At 44.4% G+C, this 22,128-nt stretch overlaps 1 protein-coding gene across 1 annotated transcript in view; it reads right to left on the reverse strand.

Annotated features, from left to right (window-relative positions):
- gpat2 (glycerol-3-phosphate acyltransferase 2, mitochondrial) overlaps positions 1 to 21,902 on the reverse strand; it is a gene marked incomplete at its 5' end in the record, with an annotated part of 40,220 nt that extends 18,318 nt beyond the window's left edge. Inside the window, 8 exons of the mRNA XM_080433528.1 lie at positions 2,092 to 2,191; positions 2,335 to 2,468; positions 11,732 to 11,831; positions 12,531 to 12,644; positions 18,993 to 19,103; positions 20,098 to 20,267; positions 20,904 to 21,014; positions 21,885 to 21,902. Coding sequence (XP_080289654.1) covers positions 2,092 to 2,191; positions 2,335 to 2,468; positions 11,732 to 11,831; positions 12,531 to 12,644; positions 18,993 to 19,103; positions 20,098 to 20,267; positions 20,904 to 21,014; positions 21,885 to 21,902 — 858 coding nt within the window. The remainder of the gene's footprint in view (positions 1 to 2,091; positions 2,192 to 2,334; positions 2,469 to 11,731; positions 11,832 to 12,530; positions 12,645 to 18,992; positions 19,104 to 20,097; positions 20,268 to 20,903; positions 21,015 to 21,884) is intronic.
- Positions 21,903 to 22,128: the final 226 nt, after the last annotated feature.

Consider the following 22,128-nt stretch of genomic DNA (forward strand, 5'->3'; position numbering starts at 1 on the left):
CCCCAGTCAGATACAGATATAATGCACAGGTGATTGTAAAAGGAAAGCGGAAAAAAAGGGGGAAACAAACAGGGGGAAATAGTGTTAGTGTGAAGCGAAGTGAGAATTGATCTGAGGTAATGGCGTCAAAGACAGGGAACGAGGAGAGGGACCGTAATATCACTCCAAGGAAATCTACAAAAGAAACACACCAGCAAATTACCTTTCCATGAAGATAAGAGTGAAGCCACCTGCCTGGGCCTGCCTACCACACATAAGCTGCCTACGCTCCCCAACGCCCCCACTCCCCCCCATCCATTTCTCCCCTCCTTCTTTACCAGAGTTTCATTACTCACAGCATTTGGCTCCCAAACGTCCCAAAACCAAGTGTGCTGGTATTATCACTGTCGGGCAGAAAACTTGTATCTCCATATTTCACCCGTTTGTGTTTTTTTCATAAATGAATGTCCTATTTTATACTTCATCATATGTCTCGACAGTGTCTCGCTAAAGTAGCTGTCTGCAGGTTTTATAATTAGTTATCCAATGAAAAGTATTAAAGGAGCACTTCACCCCTGGAAGAAGTTTTCGGTCTTTTAATGAAGTTTAGGAGTCAAGAAACAAGATCCTGGGTTTTTTTTGTGAATAATCTGTGTTTTTAGATATCTAGTAATCTTCGCAATATTCGTGACGTTATTTGCATCATGAGAGATTGGTCTCATTCCTTTCCGCACTACATGTCTCGGCGTGTCTCAGTCAGACCATCTCAAAAGACAGCCCCAATGGGGTGTCCGTAACACTTTGTTCAACCTTCTTTCGCCACTCGGCCACTCCCATTAGCTGCGGCCAGCGGCCCTTGCAGAGTGAGACATTACTTTACCTGAGTTATCTTCTGATAGTTGTACTTGAATGTTGACATGAAATAATAATCCTGTGTAGTGTTTCATAAGCGCAAGCTTGAAAAAAAAAATACAGCGTGGAGTAGCAGCGCTGGTAAACAAACACCGTCACGAAAGGCTAGGATCATAATACCAAGGATGTGACAGTGATGTCAATACTATGCGACACGGAAGTGAAACTGCATGAAGATACTTATATGTCCCAGTGATATGACATCACTAACGAATCCTTGGACATAATATATAACTAGATGAACGTTTGCGAGGACAGCCAGTGTTGCCAGATATTGTGAGAGAAATAAGCAGCCAGGTCTATGAAAACAAGCCCAAAAGAAAAATAACTATGCCAAGAGCACTTTACCTAGACATGGGATATTATATATTTGAAAATTGCTGATCTACAAGCTCACAACGCTTCGCAACCCATTGTGAGCTTGTAGATCTGCTATTTACAAAAAAATCTTGAGGGGGAAAAAGTCCAAAATGTGGATTTTTTGCAAAATATTTTTATTTGCTTTTCAAAATGTGGAATATTTTTGACACATATTTGTTAGGGGCTCCCTGCCACAAATTATAATTTCAGATGGGGGTCTGTGGAAAAATACATGAACATGTTTGAGAACCACTGGTTTAAACAGCAATCAAAACATTTGGAAACAAGCCCAAATATCAACTACATTTTAGAAAGAAGCCGCTTATAATAAGCAGACATGGCGACACTGGCATGCTGTTTGGCTGTTATTGTTGGAGATCACACCCACATGGAACCTCCCCTGCCACAAGGCACCAAAGCATTCTGGGAGTTGAAGTTATAGGCAGTGATACGCTGTGGTCCCCCTGTGGTCCCCCCTGTGGTCACCCCTGGAACTTCTTCCAGGGGTGAAGTGCTCCTTTAACAAGAGCTTATGACTAGATAATAACCACTTTTCGATCCATTGGAACACAGGTTCTTTTTTATATTTCCTGAAAAGCAACAGTTTTGGAGGTGTCCCCCCCGACAGCAACAATATGCAGGTGCGAATGGACAGCGACGTGGGATGGAACGAGGGGGGGGAGAAAGCAGGTGGGTCTCATTCTGACTGAGCAAGCCCCAATGAGGGTGAAAACGGTATGCTCACGAGAGCCGCGAAAAGGTTTATAATGCAGTACCCACGTGCACACGTGAGGTTGAGCACACGTCACATGGCCTGTGGGAGTCAGTGTCGGGACTTACGGTCGTCATGACTGGAGAGTACAGGCTGTCCATCTGGGCATCCTGCTCGGTGAGTACGCCAGGTGGGAGGAGGATCACTCCAAGCTTCTGCAGGATCAACCTGTGGGAGGAACAGCGAACATTAGCTGACAACATGCAACGGCTGGCCTTCCACGTCATCTCGTGTTACCTCCATGCAACTTGCATAACAGCTCGTCTGTGCATGCGTGTACTGGATGTGTGCATGCAAGTGCACAACTGTACCGTAGCCAGGAGCAGTTAATCTGCAGGGGACAGAGTGTGTAGGGGACTCTCAGATTGTGGCAGAAGAGAACCAGAGAGATCAGAACGTAGTCCATAATGCTCTGATGCACATACACATACACCAGCAGGGAGCCCTGGGAAAGAGACGAAACATACAGAGTTTTAGATAATTCTATTCACGGCCACTTATCATGGTGAATGCTGCCAGACTGCGTAGAGGTGCATGAGCAAGACGAGAATGGAAGCTCTCACACACAAAACATATTGCTGTGGTTCAACGTTTGATCAATATCGATCATCATGGCCCACAAAGCGCATCTAACTTAATAACAGCCAAATGGAACGCTGAAAAGTACATTTATATGTTAAACAGAGATGCCACTGCAGGAGGGCTGAAAGTGGCAAGGAAAGCTGCATTAAAGATCTACACAGTATGCATCACTGAATGTTAGAGTGTATAACCAGACCAAGAATACATCTTCAGGGGGGTTTTATTCCAAGCGAGAGCGTTCTCTTATTATGTGTTTGACCTTTCACATTGTAAACTTTCTTTTGGAAGACAGGTTGCTTTGTTTTCTGAAGAGATCTGGGAATTTGTAGCAGATTTCACCACACAATTTAAAATTACATTTAAACTTATAATGGCTTTTGTAAATGATAACATTGCTAATAAAACTGCCAATTTATGCATTAGAGGTGCAAGATTTTACTGTGCAACATTTAATGGGTTGAGAATCCTGCCATTTCTTTCAAGAGAAAATGATCTCAAATCTATTTTTCTCTGACAAAGATGATCCCTTAATCTCATTTAAAGATGTTTGAAAAAGATTCACAGTATGTGGAATAAACAAGAACTTCAATGTGTTTGATTTGACCACATTTACACGTCTAAGCAGTGATACACAGTCACAGATGCAACACATACCTGTAGTAGTGAGGTGCCAGCCAACGGAAATAAGTAACTAAAACAAAAGGTCGCTGCATCGTGATGTACTGTAATATTCATTAGGACATAATTAAAACACTTATGTTTCTGCTGCTGAAACGTCTCCAAGGAACCATTACCTTATCGTGGTGGAGAGGTTTGTGTGCCCCAATGAGCCATGTTGGAGCCTGGTGCTCTTGGTAGGGTTTCCCATGGCAAATTGATCTCGGGGGAGGGGCTCGACTAAAGGATGGTTCAAGATGACCCCATTAAGAATGAGGAAGAAGACAGGATACACTGCCCGGGGGAAGCCCAGGGCCCTTTTCTGGAGCCAGGCCCAGGAGTAGTGTTTGACAGACGGGGTTCTCTCATAATTCCAACCTCCCATTATTCCGACGTCCCAATAGTCCAACAAACGTTAGATTAGTGTGAGGTTAGGTTTAGGGAATGGGGCCGGTCGGACCAGAATAATAGACTGTCGGAATAATGACATGGCACCCGACAAACAGCACCTGGTGGCCAGGCTAGCCACGGAGCATGGCCAGGCACAGCCTGAAAAAGACATCTGGCCACTAGTCAGTCACGTGGGTCCACCACCCACGGGAAGAACCGTGGGGGTCAGGTATGCTACCGGACAGGTGGCTGTGACCAGACCTGGGCAGCAGAGGCTGATTTGGGGATATGGAATGTAATTTTGCTGAGGGGGGAAGGAGCCTGAACTTGTGCGGGAGGTGGAGCGCTACCAAGTAGACCTGGTGAGAATTGTCTCCATGCACAGCAGGGCTTCTGGAACAAACTCCTTGACAGGGGTTGGACCTTATTTTTCTCTAGAGTTGCCCAAGGTGTGAGGTGCCTGGCGGGTGTGGGGATACTCTTGAGTCCCTCGTTGAGTGCCGCTACATTGGACTTTACCCCAGTGGACGAGAGGGTCGCCTCCGTACGCCTAGGGGTTGGAGGAGGGAAAACTCTGACTGTTGTCTGTGCTTATGCACCGAACAGCAGGTCAGAGTACTCAGCCTTCTTGGATACCCTAAATGGGGTCTTGCATGGGGTTCCAGTTGGGGACTCTATAGTCGGACTAGGAGACTTCAAAGCACACGTGGGCAATGACAAAAATACTGCACAAACAAGGGGTGTGATTGGGAGGAACGGTCTCCCTGATCTGAAGCCGAGTGGTGCCTAGCCATGGACTGACCATAACCAACACCATGATCAAACACAAGCATGCTCATACAGTAAGAGCACATTTTGTGTAGACTGGTCCTAGGGATGGTATTGAAACCACATGCCTCCTCTGATACACATGGAATCGCCTGCCACTACCTTTTGCTTGCCAATGAGGATTCAACACCCTAGTCAGGATCTCCTCACTGGTCAGTAGGAAATCTAGGAATACATTGAGGACTCTAGCAGGAGCACTCATCCAATGTCCCTTCGACTATACATGCACCTCATGGTACCATAGCACCACAAAGGCCTTAAAAACAAGGCTCCAGACAGCCCAAAACAAACTGGTCAGGCTACTGCTTGGCCTCACACCACCTACAACTCATCTAACCCCTGCTCACTTTGCTAGGGTGGGATGGCTCAGGACAGAGTACAGCAACTTGCAATGGTCCTGGTCTACAAGATACACTACACCACAAAGAGAGACACCCATGTACCTGTCAAAAATGTCAACGACGTCCACAAACACAACACCAGAGGGAGCACCACAAATCACGTTCAACCCAGATTTGGCTCAAACAAGGGGTTAAATCCGTTCTACTGCTATGCCACCAAAATGAGGTATGCCCTACCAACAGTAGGGCAAAGTGTGAATCCTTACTCTCCTCAAAACTGCTCTAAAAGAGGACTTACAGGTGGCTGCAATTCGGAACTGGCCCCTGTAAAAAGTCCAAGCCTATCACCAGAAATATTTTTCTTTTTGATTACTACTCGTTTCTATGATGTTTTTGCATAGTATTGTATTTATCTGTCATTAAATGTTTCAATGAATTGAATACACAGGATCCCAATGGAAACAAGCCCTAGTGCTTTCTTGGGTTTAATCCTTTAAGCATCCTTTTGTATAGAACTGTACTTTCTGTGCTTTTTTGGCAAACTGTTAAGTATCCTGCTACTCAAACAGAGAGGTGTCCCTTTTGGAACCTCAACCTCTTAGGAACAACTCACGGCCAAAGCACTGCTCCACTTCTCTCCCAACTTGCTACAAAAATCGCTCATGCAAAAGTATATAAAGACTTCTATTTTATTTTCCACCTTCACATGTGTCTCCTTTTATAATAATCATAAAGTGCTCTATATTTCAGCTCGCAATTTACTTCCGCCAGGTCTTTTTTAAACAGCCAATCATCTGCGACACGGTGCGCACCCTTTGACGGGAGGGAGAGAGAGAGAGGGGTGAGAGAGAGAGGGAGGGAGGGAGGGAGGGGGGAGAGAGAGAGGGAGGGAGGAGAGAGAGAGAGCGAGAGCGTGGGAGGGAGGGGTACAGAGAGACAGAGATAGAGAGAGAGAGAGAGAGAGAGAAGGACAGGGGAAAGAGGGAGAGAGGGGGAAAGAGGGAGGGAGGGCGAGAGAGAGAGAGAACAGAACAGCCTCGCACAACTTCTCCGTGCTGTGTGTGTGTGTGTGCGTGAGAGAGGGGGAAAGAGGGAGGGAGGGCGAGAGAGAGAGAGAGAGAGAGAGAGAGGGGGAGAGAGAGAGGACAGAACAGCCTCACGCTGTTGCCTTACACAACTTCTCCGTGCTGTGTGTGGGCGAGAGAGAGAGAGAGAGAGAGAGAGGGGGAGAGAGAGAGAGGACAGAACAGCCTCGCACAACTTCTCCGTGCTGTGTGTGTGTGTGTGTGTGTGTGTGTGTGTGTGTGTGTGTGTGTGTGTGTGTGTGTGTGTGTGTGTGTGTGTGAGAGAGGGGGAAAGAGGGAGGGAGGGCGAGAGAGAGAGAGAGAGAGAGGGGGAGATAGAGAGGACAGAACAGCCTCGCGCTGTTGCTTTACACAACTTCTCCGTGCTGTGTGTGTGTGTGTGTGTGTGTGCTGCACAACTTCTCCGTGCTGTGTGTGTGTGTGTGTGTGTGTGTGTGTGTGTGTGTGTGTGTGTGTGTGTGTGTGTGTGTGTGTGTGTGTGAAATGCACTGCAATCCTTTCGTGCAAAGGTGGTAGCACGTCGCGTTTAATAGTAGAGCGGATAGTAGGAACAATCGTTCACTTTGTGATACAAGCGTGAAAATTGGCATGAACATTCCTTTAGGTCAACTCTTTGACTTTTTTAATCGAGCCACTCAAAAATCCAAGATGGCGGCCATTTTTCAAGATGGCCGATACCTTAGTGGGCAGTTAAGTGATATGATGGTTTATTTGGTGATACAAGCATGAAAATTGGCATGAGCAGTCTCTGTGGGTCACTTGACAATAGGCCACCCACAGCTACTTGAAATTTCAAGATGGCGGCCATTTTTCAAGATGGCCAACACTTTAGTGGAGCATTTAAGTTATATAATGGTTCATTTGGTGATACAAGCATGAAAATTGGCATGAGCAGTCTCTGTGGGTCACTTGACAATAAGCCACCCACAGCTACTTGAAATGTCAAGATGGCGGCCATTTTTCAAGATGGCCACCACCTTAGTGGACTAGTTAAGCTTAAGAAATCATTTAGTTGGTGATACAAGCATGAAAATTGCCATGAGCCGTCTCAAAAGGTCATTTGACAAGAAACCGCCCACAGCCACTTGAAATTTCAAGATGTCAATCTTTAAATGATACCTTTTCTCATAGAAATGTATTGGGTTCCTCAAAAAGCTCTGTCAAGAGAGGTTGTTTGACTGTGTTTTGTCTGACTCCTCGCCCACGACCTGTCCAGTTTGGTAAGACCTGTCAGGAGTTGCCTCCCACCGGCATAGCTCTCAGGGTTCACTGAGGTAGGCCTAAACAAGCTCCCTTACCACGACAAGGTAACAGTCACAAGGGAGGATATACAAGGGAGGATATATATATATATATATATATATATATATATATATATATATATATATATATATATATATATATATATATATAACAGCCATTACATGTGTCAAATAAATACTAAGGGGTGGGGAAACAAAAAATAAGATGAATAAATTAGCACAGTTGTGGTGCTGATAAGCACAGTTGTGGTGCTGAACGGACAGTGCTCCAAAATTATGAGTAATGGCTAATACTGAATGGCAATAGCCACGGAACCATGACAAACGATACTAAGGAACTAAACTGAAAATGTGCTTCACTGTTAGATATGGCAGTGGAAGGCAGTGGAAGCAATGTTACAAAGTAACAACTGAAAATTACACAGTAATAGACTAGATAAAAAGTAAAACATGATGCGTCGATGTGACGAGGGGAAGCCGAGCCATAGGCCTCCACTTGAAAACACAGAGGACAACAGGGAATAACTCTGGCAAAATAAACATGCAAATAGGTTCTAGCAGGGGCAACTACATAGGCATGTGAAACTGAGTCCATATCTGAAGCAGTTACACCTTCCAGTACATGCCTTGGAGCACCCACATTTGGTCAACTCCCAACAACTCTCCGCAATAGGTGGAAGTGGAGTCCAGAAGACTTTCCACTTCTCGTCCTGTTCCACCCATCCCCAGTCAGATGGGCTCGGCATTTGTGGATGTCGCTTCAATGCCTGTCCCCACACGTATCCAGCCTCATAAGAAGCATGTTTGGCATGCTCTTTGAGTGCTGCTTGAGTTGGTGGGATCAAGTCATATTGTCTTTGCTTTCTGGCAAAGAGATCAAGCCTGGCCTCGTTCACAGTTGTGACATCGCTGGACCGGTCATACATTAGATCTTCTTGGCCTCTTGACATGGATATCTTTGGTATCTTCAGTGTCTTCAGCAGATGTAGATGCTCTCTTTTGGGCCCTTTCCAGCTCTGTGTTGTTGAACCTAAGTTTACAGCTTGAATTATATTTTGCTCTGTTTCTTGTCGATGTGCTTTCTATGCCATCACCTTCATCTAGTCGGGTTGGACTAAGTAAGATAGGCAGAGCATTGATCTTATGAAATAATGGAACATTTCTTGCAATGGTATCATAACCAGTACGATCGTGCTCTCTGTTGAATAAACTCGGCTGAATGAGTTTTTCCTTGGTGACCTGCTGACAAATTAAACATCTGTCCCAGTTAGTTTTCACAACTTATGATGGCTTCTGCCATGTCTGCAGCATAGGCAGAGGCCGAGGGTTTATCCTTTTACCACCTTTTACCAAGCACTTTGATGTATGGGATACAACTAAGTTCGTGCCTTAACCCTACACTTAGTTCGATCGTTCATCCAATGCCATTTAAATCCTGAGCGATCTGTACACCATCCGGTTAACTAAAACCCCATTAACCTTGGCTCGGCTCTCCCGTGCTGGCACAACCTGTCAATTCAGGTGCGGCTATCTAACTGTTTTGGGGTAAATTAGACAGCATTTGGGATACCAACTTTCAATTAGCTGACATTGAACCCCACTCTGAGTTTAACAGCAGTGATATATCACCAGTGTGCCCTGGTAGTGCAGATATTCACTCTTATCTAATCTATCTATGATCAACAAATCAACACAACTATATTGTGATGTGTTAAAAGTTGTTCTTTAGCATAATAATAATAATCGTATAATCGTCCTTAAAGAAAAGAAAACATAAATTTCTATGAGAAAATGTATCTTTTGAGGATCCAGGGGGCGGCCATCTTGAAAATAGAAATGTAAAGTGGCTGGGAGTGTTTTCTTGTCAAGCAACCCTTAGAGACTGCTCATGCCAAATTTAATGCTTGCATCACCAAATAAACCATTATATAACTTAATTGCTCCACTAAAGTGTTGGCCATCTTGAAAAATGGCCGCCATCTTGAAATTTCAAGTAGCTGTGGGTGGCCTATTGTCAAGTGACCCACAGAGACTGCTCATGCCAATGTTCATGCTTGTATCACCAAATAAACCATTATATAACTTAATTGCTCCACTAAAGTGTTGGCCATCTTGAAAAATGGCCGCCATCTTGAAATTTCAAGTAGCTGTGGGTGGCCTATTGTCAAGTGACCCACAGAGACTGCTCATGCCAATTTTCATGCTTGTATCACCAAATAAACCATCATATCACTTAACTGCCCACTAAGATGTCGGCCATCTTGAAAAATGGCCGCCATCTTTGATTTTCAAGTGGCTCGATTAAAAAAATCGATAAATGACCTCTAAAGATGATCTGTACCAAGTTTCACGCTTGTATCACCAAGTGAACGATTCTCCCAAAATATTGCTTTTAGCCGCTGCACTATAAGTAAATCTCTCCACCAGACACACACACGTTCACCGTGTCGAGTCTCCGAAAATCTGTACAAGCTAACGATGCGGCCGTTTCCCAATCTCGCCCCAAAACACGGTCGCCCCGGATCGCACCGAACGGTCTGGAGTGAGCAATCTGCGCCTAATTGTCTCGCCCCTAAACACGGTCGCCCCCCATCGCAACGAACGGTCTGTGGTGGGCCCATGCATTCTCCACTGTTGAACGTGCACCCTTTAAGTGCATATCTGCTTGCACATAATTATATTGTTGTTGTTAAGTTGAAATAATAGTTGTACAAGTTGTAATAACAGTGTTGTATAATTATAAGGAATGAGTATATATATATATATATATATATATATATATATATATATATATATATATATATACATATATACATATATATACACATATATATATATATTGTGCACACACACAATTCGTTTGCATCTTTCCCTTTCGTTTTTTCTCCCTTTGTACTCCATTAATCTCAGAGCTAGACCACACTAGGTCTCCAGGGACCCCCAAGGGTCTCCAGGGACCCCTGTCATGTTTCGCAGGGGTCCGAAGGGGTCTGTGATGTTTTGCACGGGTCAGAAGGGGTCCGCGATGTTTCGTGGGGGTCTCAAGACTCCCAGGGGGTCTATGTGGGACCGAGGTGGGTCCCCACTAGGTTGCCCATGTGGGCTTTAGGTGGGTTCTACCTGGGCCCTAGGTGGGCCCCAACTAGGCAAGTCTATGTGGGACCGAGGTGGGTCCCAACTGGGACTGGGCCCTAGGTGGAACCCAACTAGGCTATTCTATGTGGGACCAAACCTTATTCGACAGACAGGGGGACAGACACACAGGGACAGCGAAAGAGAGGCGCACAGGACACTCAGCGTTGCCATGTCCTCTGATTATAAGCGAATTTGCCTTACTTTTCACCAGTGTTGCCATGTCCGAATATTATAAGTGACTTCGGCCTACTTTCACACAATACTCTCGCTCACACTGTGAGGTGGCTGTAAGTTGGATCTGCGATGCGAAGTGTACGACACGTCACGCTAGATGTGAGGGCCGCGCAGCGGCCCGAACTTCTAGTTCAATCAATCAGTCTCCATGGTGGTGGCCAGGAATGTTACCCCTGCGGCACCCGAGAGCCGGCTATTATATTCAGATATCTTGTGTGCAAGTGGACATTTTTGTCAAATGGTGGCGCTAGAGGAGAGACCATTGGGTAAAAAAAAAATCAGACCTCTTGGGTGCATGAAGGTGCACAGCAAAATCCATAGAAATCCAGCCAGTATAGTTTTCAAAATATGTTTTTTTTTACCACAGTGGTGGACGGGATACATTTTGAAACCCACCAACCACTGCTGCCTGTCACCAAAGAAAGTGACTGTTGAAATGAAGTTAATGTTTTGAATATGTATTCACTCATTCACATATAATTTCTTATTGTCCCACTGTTTTATTTGCCTACAGAGTCGATGCCTAGAGAGATTGACTGATTGACTTGAATTCAGGTATGAGTCATCAAACCAGTCTAAAATCATCACACCGCTACAGAACATTAAGATTGTTATCAATGGCCGCATAAATTTACCTTTTGAATTATGTTTTGGAAATTAGAAGGTGCAAACAAACTACTGCAGTCATTCATGCCTAAATTATAGCTCTTTAAGTGGAGAAAATGCCTCCAAGTTCATTTAAAAACTCAAACTGTATAAAACTGTGTGCACATGTACTAATTTAGCCATGCATGTAATTAAAGTCAACTATAGGTCACTCCTGACTGCTCACAAAAATATACTGAAATGTTACAATGATACCTATTTAACCTCTCTTAGTCAAAGTCTGTGGATGTTTATTGGCTGGAAAAGTTAAAGCCAAAAGCAAGGTTTGTGCTTAAACTTCCTAAGCAGTCATTTCTAACGAGTATGGAACCAAAACATCAACAATGCACTGCTGAACAATTACTTGTGCAATTCTGTGTATTGAGGAGGGAGATATAGGTTTGCCTCGCTTCCAGTCCCAATTATAGCAGTATTTAGCACAGATAGTACTTTGAATGGAAAACTACAAGGCTTTGTGGGCCCTGCCTTATTTATGTGCATCCGTCTTATTTTTTTACTTTGGGATGTGCACATGTTGAGTGTGTATACCTTTTGTGTCTCTCTGTGCAAAGCTGCCAGGTGGTTGAGATTAACCTGAACACTGCAGAACACTGAGCCGAGAATCTTCAACATCACCCAGCCCACAAATCTGAAAAGGGGAAAAAAGAGAGAGAGGCGTTGGAGGGGGGGGGGGGGGGTTGGAAGGTAGGAGTGGATAGGATGGGAGAGATGGATGACTAGATGGATAGAGAGAGAGTGAAGAGAGCAGGAGGGCAGAATATATAAAACTACACTCGGGGGGTAATGGAGAGATGTAATGCAGATGGAAACAGAAAGCAAATTGAACAGTGGAAGGAAGTAAAAACGGAAGGAAAGAAGTGGCAACGTGTGATGGACGGAGGGACAGAAAAGATGGATGGCTATAAGAAAGGAACTCGTGCTGCTGGAGGAGAACAAGATGGAGAGCAATAAAGTGAACGTGTGTGAGGGGGGTGCAGAGAGCGATGTAAACAGAAGCAATGAAGGGGGTGGGAGAGAGACAGAGAAAGCGAGTAAGCGAAGAAAGGAGCGGTGAAAAAGACAAGTGCAGGGGAGATTTTCAAGGATGCATTCCAAAGACTTTTAAAAAAAATGGGAGGGAGAAAAGACTTGAATCTCAATAGACAGGTTTAGATTTAGATTCCATTTCACTGGCGATTCACAGAATTCCAGTACCAAACACCGGGTGATTAACCTCCCACCACTAAAAAAAAAAAAAAAAAAAGGCTGGAGGACCCAGACAGGCACAAAACTATAACTAAAACTATAAGTCATACACAAAAACATACACACGCACACACACACACACCGCAAGAGGCGTGGGGAGATGCAGGTGTTAATGAGGGGCAGATAGGTTGAGAGGCAGCTCTGTCGTTCTGGTTCCTCTTCCACCTCTGGCAACGCAGCAAGAGCCTCCCGCACCCTGAAACACATGGACACAGGGGGGATTTAGCATGGCACAAGGCTGCCTTTGTGAAGGCACAGATGTACTCTTAAGCACCTTCCTCCGTCCTCCGCTTCAGAGTAGGACAACAATGAAAACAACACCACCACCACTGTGGCCTGTCACACAGAGGTTAAACTCACTCTTCTTTCCCTTTATTTGAACTGAATTTAACATAACACTACTCAAGGCTCTGGCCTCAGTGACAGGAACATATGGAACCAGACTAGACTGTCAAATGTCCCCACCCCGAATCCTCACGCTACCCTTCATTCCCTATATCTCTGTCTGCATCGCTTATCACACCTCCTTCCCATTCTCCCTCTCTCTCTCATTATGGTGGGAACTGAAAGTTTCGGTATCTCTGCCTATCGCTTGTTTAGACTTGTCTGGTCTCTCTGCCCTTCTTTTAAAGTGATATTTAACTTTGGCAGAACCTTGTGTTGTATTATAGCTACCGTGGCATGATACAAACATTGTCTGGCTACATTGTACAGTAGCTTCTGTTCTGTGTGATTGAGGTATCGAAAGTAGGGACTTTTAGTACATAAACTAACACAATAAAAGCCCATTATGTCTATATATAATATATATCAATATATTAGGGATGCCGCCGAAAATGTGATTGATTTGATAATATTCGTGGCAGTCTCCAAATTCGATTTTAATATTTCGATTTTACATTCATAATATAACAATGTTTATGGTTAATTTACAGCCAAAATATAGGCCACTGCAAGCTTGTACATGTGCTATTTTTAAAGAATTATTTATAATTATGATTTTTTTTTAACACAAATTATCCTCTGGGGGTCCCTGGCACAAAACATTTTCAGATGGGGGGTCCGCGCCCAAATACATATCATGTTGGGAGTCCTTGGTACAAAAAACTTTGAGAACTACTGATTTAGAAGCCATTTAATCGACCTCAGGTCTTAATGGGCTAAACATAGACAGGGGAGTTCTGTGAAGCATTGAGCATGTGTGGTCTGTTTCCATCATGTCCGCGAGGCCTTGAGGTGGGTGGGCTCGACAACTTGAGTGCAATTACTGCAGATCTTCTCTGCGATTCTGCCCACCAAGAGACGGGCAACGTTAAATGTAGTCAAGCAATCTTAATGTGGGTGGGCTCCAGCAGTCTAGGGCATTTCTCCCATGGCTGTATACTTGATCTTGTATTGAATAGATCCAGAAGTTTACCACTGTATGCTAGGGGTGTGCCGCGATATACCGCGATACGTTTTCGTGTATTGTTTTGGCGTTTTTTAATCTTTTTTTGCAATAACAATAATGCAAAAACAGAAGTATTTGTTTGCAGCCGAAAGCGTGGCCGAGATTATGTTCTCGCCCCTGTCCGTCTCTCCGTGTGTGTGTCCCTCCGTCCGTTTGTCTGTGTACAGCCAATCTCCGGCGCCATTGGCCCGATCGGTGTGATACTGTGCACACACACTCCCTGGAGGCCATAACAGAACCTCTGCCCCATTTTTGCAACACATTGATATTACTATAGATTTTGTCCAAACATAACACAAATCGGTACACATTATCTAAATTATATAGTCATGCGATCAAGACGGATCTGTCAGATGTTTCATATTCCATCCTGATTGGCTAAGATTGGCTTCTAAAGTTTGCAGGAGTGGCCTGTTTTGAACAAAATGCCTGAAATCATGAACGCAGTGTCCGATTGCCTTGAAACATTGCTGGCCCACAATAAGCTACCTGCCCTGGCGGAGATCTGTGCTCCGAGGAGCACACATTTCTAGTTAGGACCTGTATTCAGTTACTTTAATTTATTTATTTTTCTTCCCACTCCTACAACTGTGGAGTTTGGGAGCGTGGGGTCAGGGATGGAGTGGTGTGTGTGTGTGTGTGTGTGTGTGTGTGTGTGTGTGCGTGTGTGTGTGTGTGTGTGTTGGCCGGTGTCAGCACTTGATAAATTCGTTCAGAGACCCTTATCTCAGGAGAGGGTATAAGATAAAGGATAACCGGAAGGACAAAACGTACAGGGTCCTGCAGCAAGTCTTGGTTAAGGAGACAAGCTTAGAAATAGTGTGCTTTTTAATCTCCGCCAGATCATGAGCCAAACGCATGATGTGTGCGTGTGTGTGTGTGCGCACACATGTCGGGGGAATGAGAGAATGGAACATGGAGAATAGAAAGTGCAGAGCCAGGGAAAATTCAATTAGAAAAGAGAGTAATAATAAAAAATCACAAGAGAGAAGGTAAGATTCAGAGCACGAAGAAAGCGTGCATGCACGCGCGCACGCACGCACGCACGCACGCACGCACGCACGCACGCACGCAAAATAGAGAAAATGGGTAAAAATTAGGAGAAACAGCACCTGGTGGAAGATTTAGGAATAGAGTGGGGAAAGCCAAAAAGCTCAGAGGAAGCTGGCCTCAAGTACTGACTGCACATGGAAGCAACACCGTTATTAGACCCTGCCTTCTTTACATATACAGATAATCAACTACAATGCAATATAATTGTATTTCTGCAGCCGAAGGGAGGAGCAAATTGGCATAGTTACACTTCATAGCCTCGCGGTCCAGTATACCATAGCCTGGAGGGACGGTGGGTATGAGATTATGAATCCACAAAAATAGTCGTCGTCACTGACCGATTTGAAATATAGGAATTTAGTTCCTTAATTGGCATGCTGCCAGCGCGCAGAAGAAATATGACGCTGATCGGTGACGTGTTGTGATATTAGCTGCGGACAAACAATTTAAAGAACAATATTAGAGCTATTGAAACAGGAACCAAGTAGTTATATGATATAAACGAACATAAAAATGTACCTGAAACTCAGAGGTTGTGAAACCTATCATAGTGGGGAATGATTCATCGGGGAGTGATTTGAAGTGTAGAAATGCAATCTGTATGATTTTATTGGAAAACCAGAGCATGAGTTACTGATGTGATCGGTATGATTTGATAGGAACCAGAGTATGATTTGTATGAAAATCACTGGACACCCTAGACCAGCCTAGAAAGTTAGAGAGATGGTATAAATATAATTGCCAAATAGAGAAGTATGGAGATTCCTCATCTGGATGCCGAAGGCAGCTCTCTGGCTACTCTGTAACCTCTAGCGAGGACCTTGGTTCCTCTTTCCTAAAATTGTAATTATTTCGAAACTGTTTATTATAGCAGTACTACAGAGGAAGAGCTGCCAAGGCAGCTGAAAGGAAATTATAGCAGCACTGGCCATCTGCTCTGGTTTCCTCAAAAATGGATAATGGTATTGTCTTCTTTTTTTTATCCCTGATTTGACTTTTACTATATGATCTACTGTAGATCTAGAGTAGACAATCACTTGCTAAGCAAAACTGCCTGCAATAAAAGCATATCTACCAATTCTATTTCACGACTATCATTATTTTTTTCATCAAGGAATTTCATATCTCTGATAGATGAATGTTACTCCGCTGTGTATAGTAAGTCCTACAGTACATGCTTGGAGTTGTATCTTTATTACAGGTTACAGAACGGGGCATTTAGGGAGTAAGCAGGAAAGGTATCAGGAATATGAAGATGATTATACGTCAGGCAAGTCAACATCAGCTTTAAGATATCCTTAGTATTTTTTTTTATTTTTATAATTTTTATCCCACGATTTTGTAACCCTTATTTTTCACCCGGTGCCAATTGTCTAAGTGATCCTGGGCGCTACACTCCCCTCACCAGACTATGGAGGTCAGGGCCGAGCTCATGCTTCCTTCAATGCATGAGAGCCAACTGACCTTCTTGTCACCTGACAGGGAGGAGTTTCCCTGGTTGGACGTAGTGCGTGGAAGGAACACGTTATTCCAACCAGTTCCCTTCCCCTCCATCAGGCGCCCCGGCTGTCATGGGGGAGGCGGTATAGCGACCAGGATTACTACATGTTTTTGTGAGGGTATTAACTACCCTGAGAGACACGGGGAGAACATGCAAACTCCACACAGAGTAGGCCCTTTCGCCAACCCCACCTAGGGTATGGGCGTTGATGACGCGGAGGAGAAGACACGCCCCCAGCGCCCCCAGCGTCCCCAGCGGGAATCGAACCCAGGACCTTCTAGCTGTGAGGCGACAGCGCTACCGACTGCGCCACCGTGCCCTCTTTATCCTTAGTATTTTAGTAGTATAGAATACTCTAAAGTGGGTGACACACTGCGCGCGTGCGTGCGTGCGACGTGAAAAGTCAGCACACACAACACCGTGCAGAAAAGCGTGCAAAGAGGCATGCCCGCAAAGCCACCCCTGCTCCCAATACCGATTTTACATGCCCGGTCTGCAACCGCAACTGTGGATCCAGGATCGGACTATTCAGCCACCAGAAGACTCACAAATGTGAAGATGTCATCATCGGACACGATGGACAACCACAAACGTGTGTGTGTGTGTGTGTGTGTGTGTGTGTGTGTGTGTGTGTGTGTGTGTGTGTGTGTGTGTGTGTGTGTGTGTGTGTGTGTGTGTGTGTGTGTGTGTGTGTGTGTCCTGCAACAAACGCATTTTGTTACCAGGGGTGGACAACTTTGTAGATGGTGAGGGCCACTAAATTTCCACTCACTCTGGGGGGCCACATTGTTTATCGGCACTCTCGCCAGTAGTACCCCATTACTCAAAAATAATAATAATAAGGGATATTAACAATTATCATTTATTGTAACTTTGTTTTTATTTAGCATTTAGTAATGCATCAACTTAAATACAGTTGTACTGCTAAACAAAAATTCACATTCCTGAGTATGCCTTTCAGAGTATTGCTGTAACCTTGGCTTAAAAATATACAAAAATGAACACCAGAATTATAATTAATAAGGCTTCTATTAAAATAAACGAGAGTGCGCTCTACTGGTGGACGGTGAGGGCCGCATGCGGCCCGTGGGCCGCCAGTTGCCCATCCCTGTATGTAGACCATGTAATGAAAGCCCTATTCAGACAGGATTAATATTACCTGGGGACCGACGTCTGTATTGTGTGGCACCTTCATACGGGTTATAGTCAGTTGACATTATCCATTATCTTCAAACGGAACCAAACGAACCCTTACGGTTCACTATTGTTCCATTCTAGTTAACGTTTACATGGACATTTATTCACTCTGATTGAAGTCCTTTTGATAAGTGTAATATTAGACTCCACGAACTGTCATGCTATTTTCATGCTACAGAGATTAGCTGAATTTGCATCCAAAAGGCTGTCAAAACGTCAGGGAAAGGGGCTATAAAAGGCTGATATGAAAAATGCAGGGCAGAGGTTTTCCATGGCCTCTAGGGAGTGTGTGTTCAAAGTTTCATGCCGGTGCAGTTATAGGTATGAACGCAAATCGGCCTGTTATAGTGCCACCATGAGGCTGATTTTAAACATTTTGGGTGGCATTTCTTCCTCGGCCTAGTGGGAATGTGCGTGCAAAATTTCACAAACTGTATTTTGCCTGGTGGCGCTATAACAGGCCGATCTGAAAAACATCCAGGGAGTGTGTGTGCACAGTTTCGCTTCGATAGGTGTTTGACCCCCTGCTGTTTTACCCCCTGCCGGAGACAGTTACCCCCCGGTTTTTCAGCAAACAGGGGGGGTCATCTGATAATAATAGTCCTGTGCGAATCGGCATGTCAGTAATTTGGGGTTAGTTTTGGTTTTAGCATGGGTTTTGTTTATGGCTTTTATTTTCTGCTATTTTCCTGGTGGAGAATTGTGGAGGCTGTGTAGGAAATTATGAATAAAAGTTTTTGGGTGCAAATTGGGCTCTTCTCACTACACAATTGTGTACTTCAATCAGTATTTCAATATCTCTCATGCTGGAATTCCAGTCTTGGCACCAAGATTATTTATAATGCAAATATTATCTGAATGATAGTTCAACAATCAGAATAACAATGCCATAGGCTCATGTAGCCTAAGCACTTGAATTGTAAGAAATGGGTCCAACAGGAAAATATTAGCCTCTCATAACCAACACTTATTCCGATAACTTCTCTCTGGTTGGAATAACTTCTTTCTGCATACTGTATGTATGCCCCAGGTGGAGGGAATGGTGACACATTAATCTCAGTAAATTCATGTAAAATACAGACTTTACTTATCCTGTGCGAATGCGGCACACAAAACACAGAAATCGGAGGGCTACATAGAGAACACCACTCCCATGCGAATAGGACATTTGAGACCTGCTTTGCCACAAAATGAGTAATGGAATCACTACTTCCGGTTTCTAGCTCATGGAGCACAGCAGCAACAGATGAAGATGATTGACAATATTTTGTGCGCACACGCACACGCACACGCACACGCACACGCACACGCACACACACACACCCCCACCCACCCACCCCTACCTGTTGCTTTTGCAGATTCTCTCCAGTCTGTTAGTGACTGGACTCGGGTAGACCTTACATCCATTCACGAACAGCATACAGCACACCCTCCGCACCAGCCAGCCACGGTACCTTACATACAAAACATGGACTGTAGTTAGAAAATGTGTGTTTCACCCTCTGTTTTTTTTTGTGTTGCATTCACACCCTTTGTGAAAAAGTCTATCATAGTAAGAATTGAAAATGACACTGTAGGCTCCAACTGGGGCCTGTGTCTAAACACAGTACTTTCATTTATGTGAATTAAAGCACTGGTTCTCAACATGGGGTCTGGGGACCCCTAGGACTCCTTGGGGGGTTTCCAGGAAGTTCGCAGCTAAAATATGCATAGCTAGGATCCAACTGGACACTTATGTAATGCTGAGCGTTGTATCTCTGGGACTGTAAAATCTTGTGTTAATTTAACTGTGTACATATGGAAACAATGCGGGTCCATTTGGTTCCATTTGTAGACTCTCAGAGTTAACATTCCCTGCCATTGACGAAGATCTTCGTCATTTCAAATCCAACACTTGACTGCCATTGACGGAGATCTCAGTCAATTAAAAAATATATATATATTTTTTTAGAAATTACCCTAGAGGGCGCTCTTTCGCAACCTCTGAATGATCCCTTGACTGCGAGAGAAGGAATGGACGGACATGGCGTCATCCCAAAAAGATTCACTTCCGTCCACTCCTATGTTATGAGATGTAGAAAGACACATCTAGCTCGGATTTCTTTCTTTTTTTGATGAAAACGAGCCATATTCAACTGCCGATTACAACAGAATGGACGGAAATGTTTTTGTTCCGGTGGATAGACGAGACCCTCCCCCCAGACTGCACGGATGTCGTGGCTTCCGTGGCTCTCAGTGGATCGTCAAAATATGGTAAAAGAATCTGGCAGGAGCGGATTAATTAATTAATTAATACCTGGCAGAGAATGTGTTAAATTAACACAGAGGATCTTTTTTATCAAATGGGGCTCCGTGGCCTAATGCATATCAAACTGGGGTCCTTGAAATTATTATTTATTTATTTAAGAATCTCAACTTGTATTGTACAGGCTAACATCATCAACATACCTTGTGTGGGTCTCGTTGATGCCAAGAAGGTTCTGGAAGCCAAGGGAAGGGGGGGTGTGACCGGACTTTTTGTCCTGAGCCATGACGTGAGTGGGACAGACGCAGACAGACACACACAGAGACAGACACAGAGGCAGACATTCTCCATCAGACGTGGCCCATGACACCAGCTCAGATTACACGCTGTCACACAGAATCACATTAATCACATGAAAGATGCCATTATAACATTAGAGGCCCCTGTAGGATGCAGTCTTAATGGGGCCGTCTATTAAGGCATCTCTGGATCTGCCAAATGTGCTTTAGTGTGACAGGTCAGCCCACCCTATGAGGGCGTTTATCTCAGAATCTGCAGTTCTATGTAACCTGATAATGTGGACTCCACTCATACATTGCCTCCACACCCAATTAGGCCAATCAGGACGGCGAGTCATAGAGCTACCAGACTGTACAAAAACAAATAGGTCCCTTGGATGCTATCACCTGTCATTACCCTTTTATTACTGCCTACCATTCTACCCACTGCAGCTTCCCTTGTGGAACCTCCAATCTAACCGCCTTTAAGTGGCGTCTACCAAAGCGTTTTTCCCAAAACTCAAGGCACCATCCTAAAAACGCTTGATGCCCAGAGTTTAAATACTCTGACCGCCCAGATAAAAGCACCAGACGTGAACACCAGTGCAGAATAGATGCTCTGCACTTAGCCACGCAGCTGGTGTTTCCATTGAAAACTATTCAAAACATAAGCTGCGCTCAGGAAAAAAACATCTTGGTGGACATAGCCCCTATGATGCCCAGACTCTCACCAGACTGAGTGGGGTACACTGGTGGCAGCACTCGCCCACAGGGGGCCTGAACTTGGCCAGGAAGGGAACCACCACCTTCAGCTTCCTCTTGATCTTCAGTCCCCATGACAACTGAGGATGGGAAACACAAAAAAAAAATATATGTGTCAGGTATTACTTACAGTACATATTTTACATCACACATGGATACCATCATAACCTCAGTAATCCCCTGTGCCTAGTATTAGGCAAGTACAGAAGTGCACACTGTAGTACAGTACACAGGCCTGGTTATTTACATACCATATACCACCACACCAAGAGCCAACCACTGCTCAGTGTTGAATGAAATTACAAGTGTAAACACGGACAGTAATGACATCAGGTGGAATTATTATTGTGTGTGTGTGTGTGTGTGTGTGTGTGTGTGTGTGTGTGTGTGTGTGTGTGTGTGTGTGTGTGTGTGTGTGTGTGTGCTCGCGCGCGCATGCAAGTATGTACAGTACAGGTGTGCGTGAGTCTCTATCTGTCCGTGAGATAAAGTGCTGTGCTTGAAAATGGCATCGATTACGGTGCTCAGGTGTGAATTGGCCTCATGAATCCTCCAGACGTCGGTAATGGTTTTTTTCCCCCACGCTTGAGCAATTGTGATAAATTGCAAACAAAACAGAGTAGCTGAATCTGAATTGATACCTGGTGAGACACATTACCATAACCTTTGATCAACGATAAATTAAATCATCCTCAGTCATTTCAATGATGAATGGGGGGGAGAGGGGGCAAGAGAAAGTAGGTGAACACCCGTAAGGAGAGGGAGTGAGAAAGTCCCAAGCTGAACCTGAAATCTATCAGCTCTACTACAGTGGATTTTAGGTTCAGTTTGGGACTTACCAAAACAGCCCCAGGAGAACAGGTAGGAATCTCTACCCCAAAAGTAGATGAGCATTAAGAGAATTAGACTAATTTGAACTGAATATCGTTCTGCTATATACCATGACATACCTTGAACTTCAGCGACATGAGATTCGCTCAAACACCATTAATAAACCTGGTTCAGAGGGCCTCTGCCCCAAGACCTAACGCTCTCCATCATAGGGTAATCTCCTCTGCAACCCGTCTCCTTGCTCTTCCCTTTTCGTCTGACAGGCCTGCTTTTCGTTTTTAGCAAAGGTTTTGCTTTCTCTGCCCCTTTTTTCTGCCTTTTTCCCTAAAGGTTTTAGTTTTGACAGCATTCCGGGTGTAAATT

This window comes from Gymnoscopelus braueri, assembly GCF_963280865.1.
Source record: "Gymnoscopelus braueri genome assembly, chromosome: 7".
Lineage (NCBI taxonomy): Eukaryota > Metazoa > Chordata > Actinopteri > Myctophiformes > Myctophidae > Gymnoscopelus > Gymnoscopelus braueri.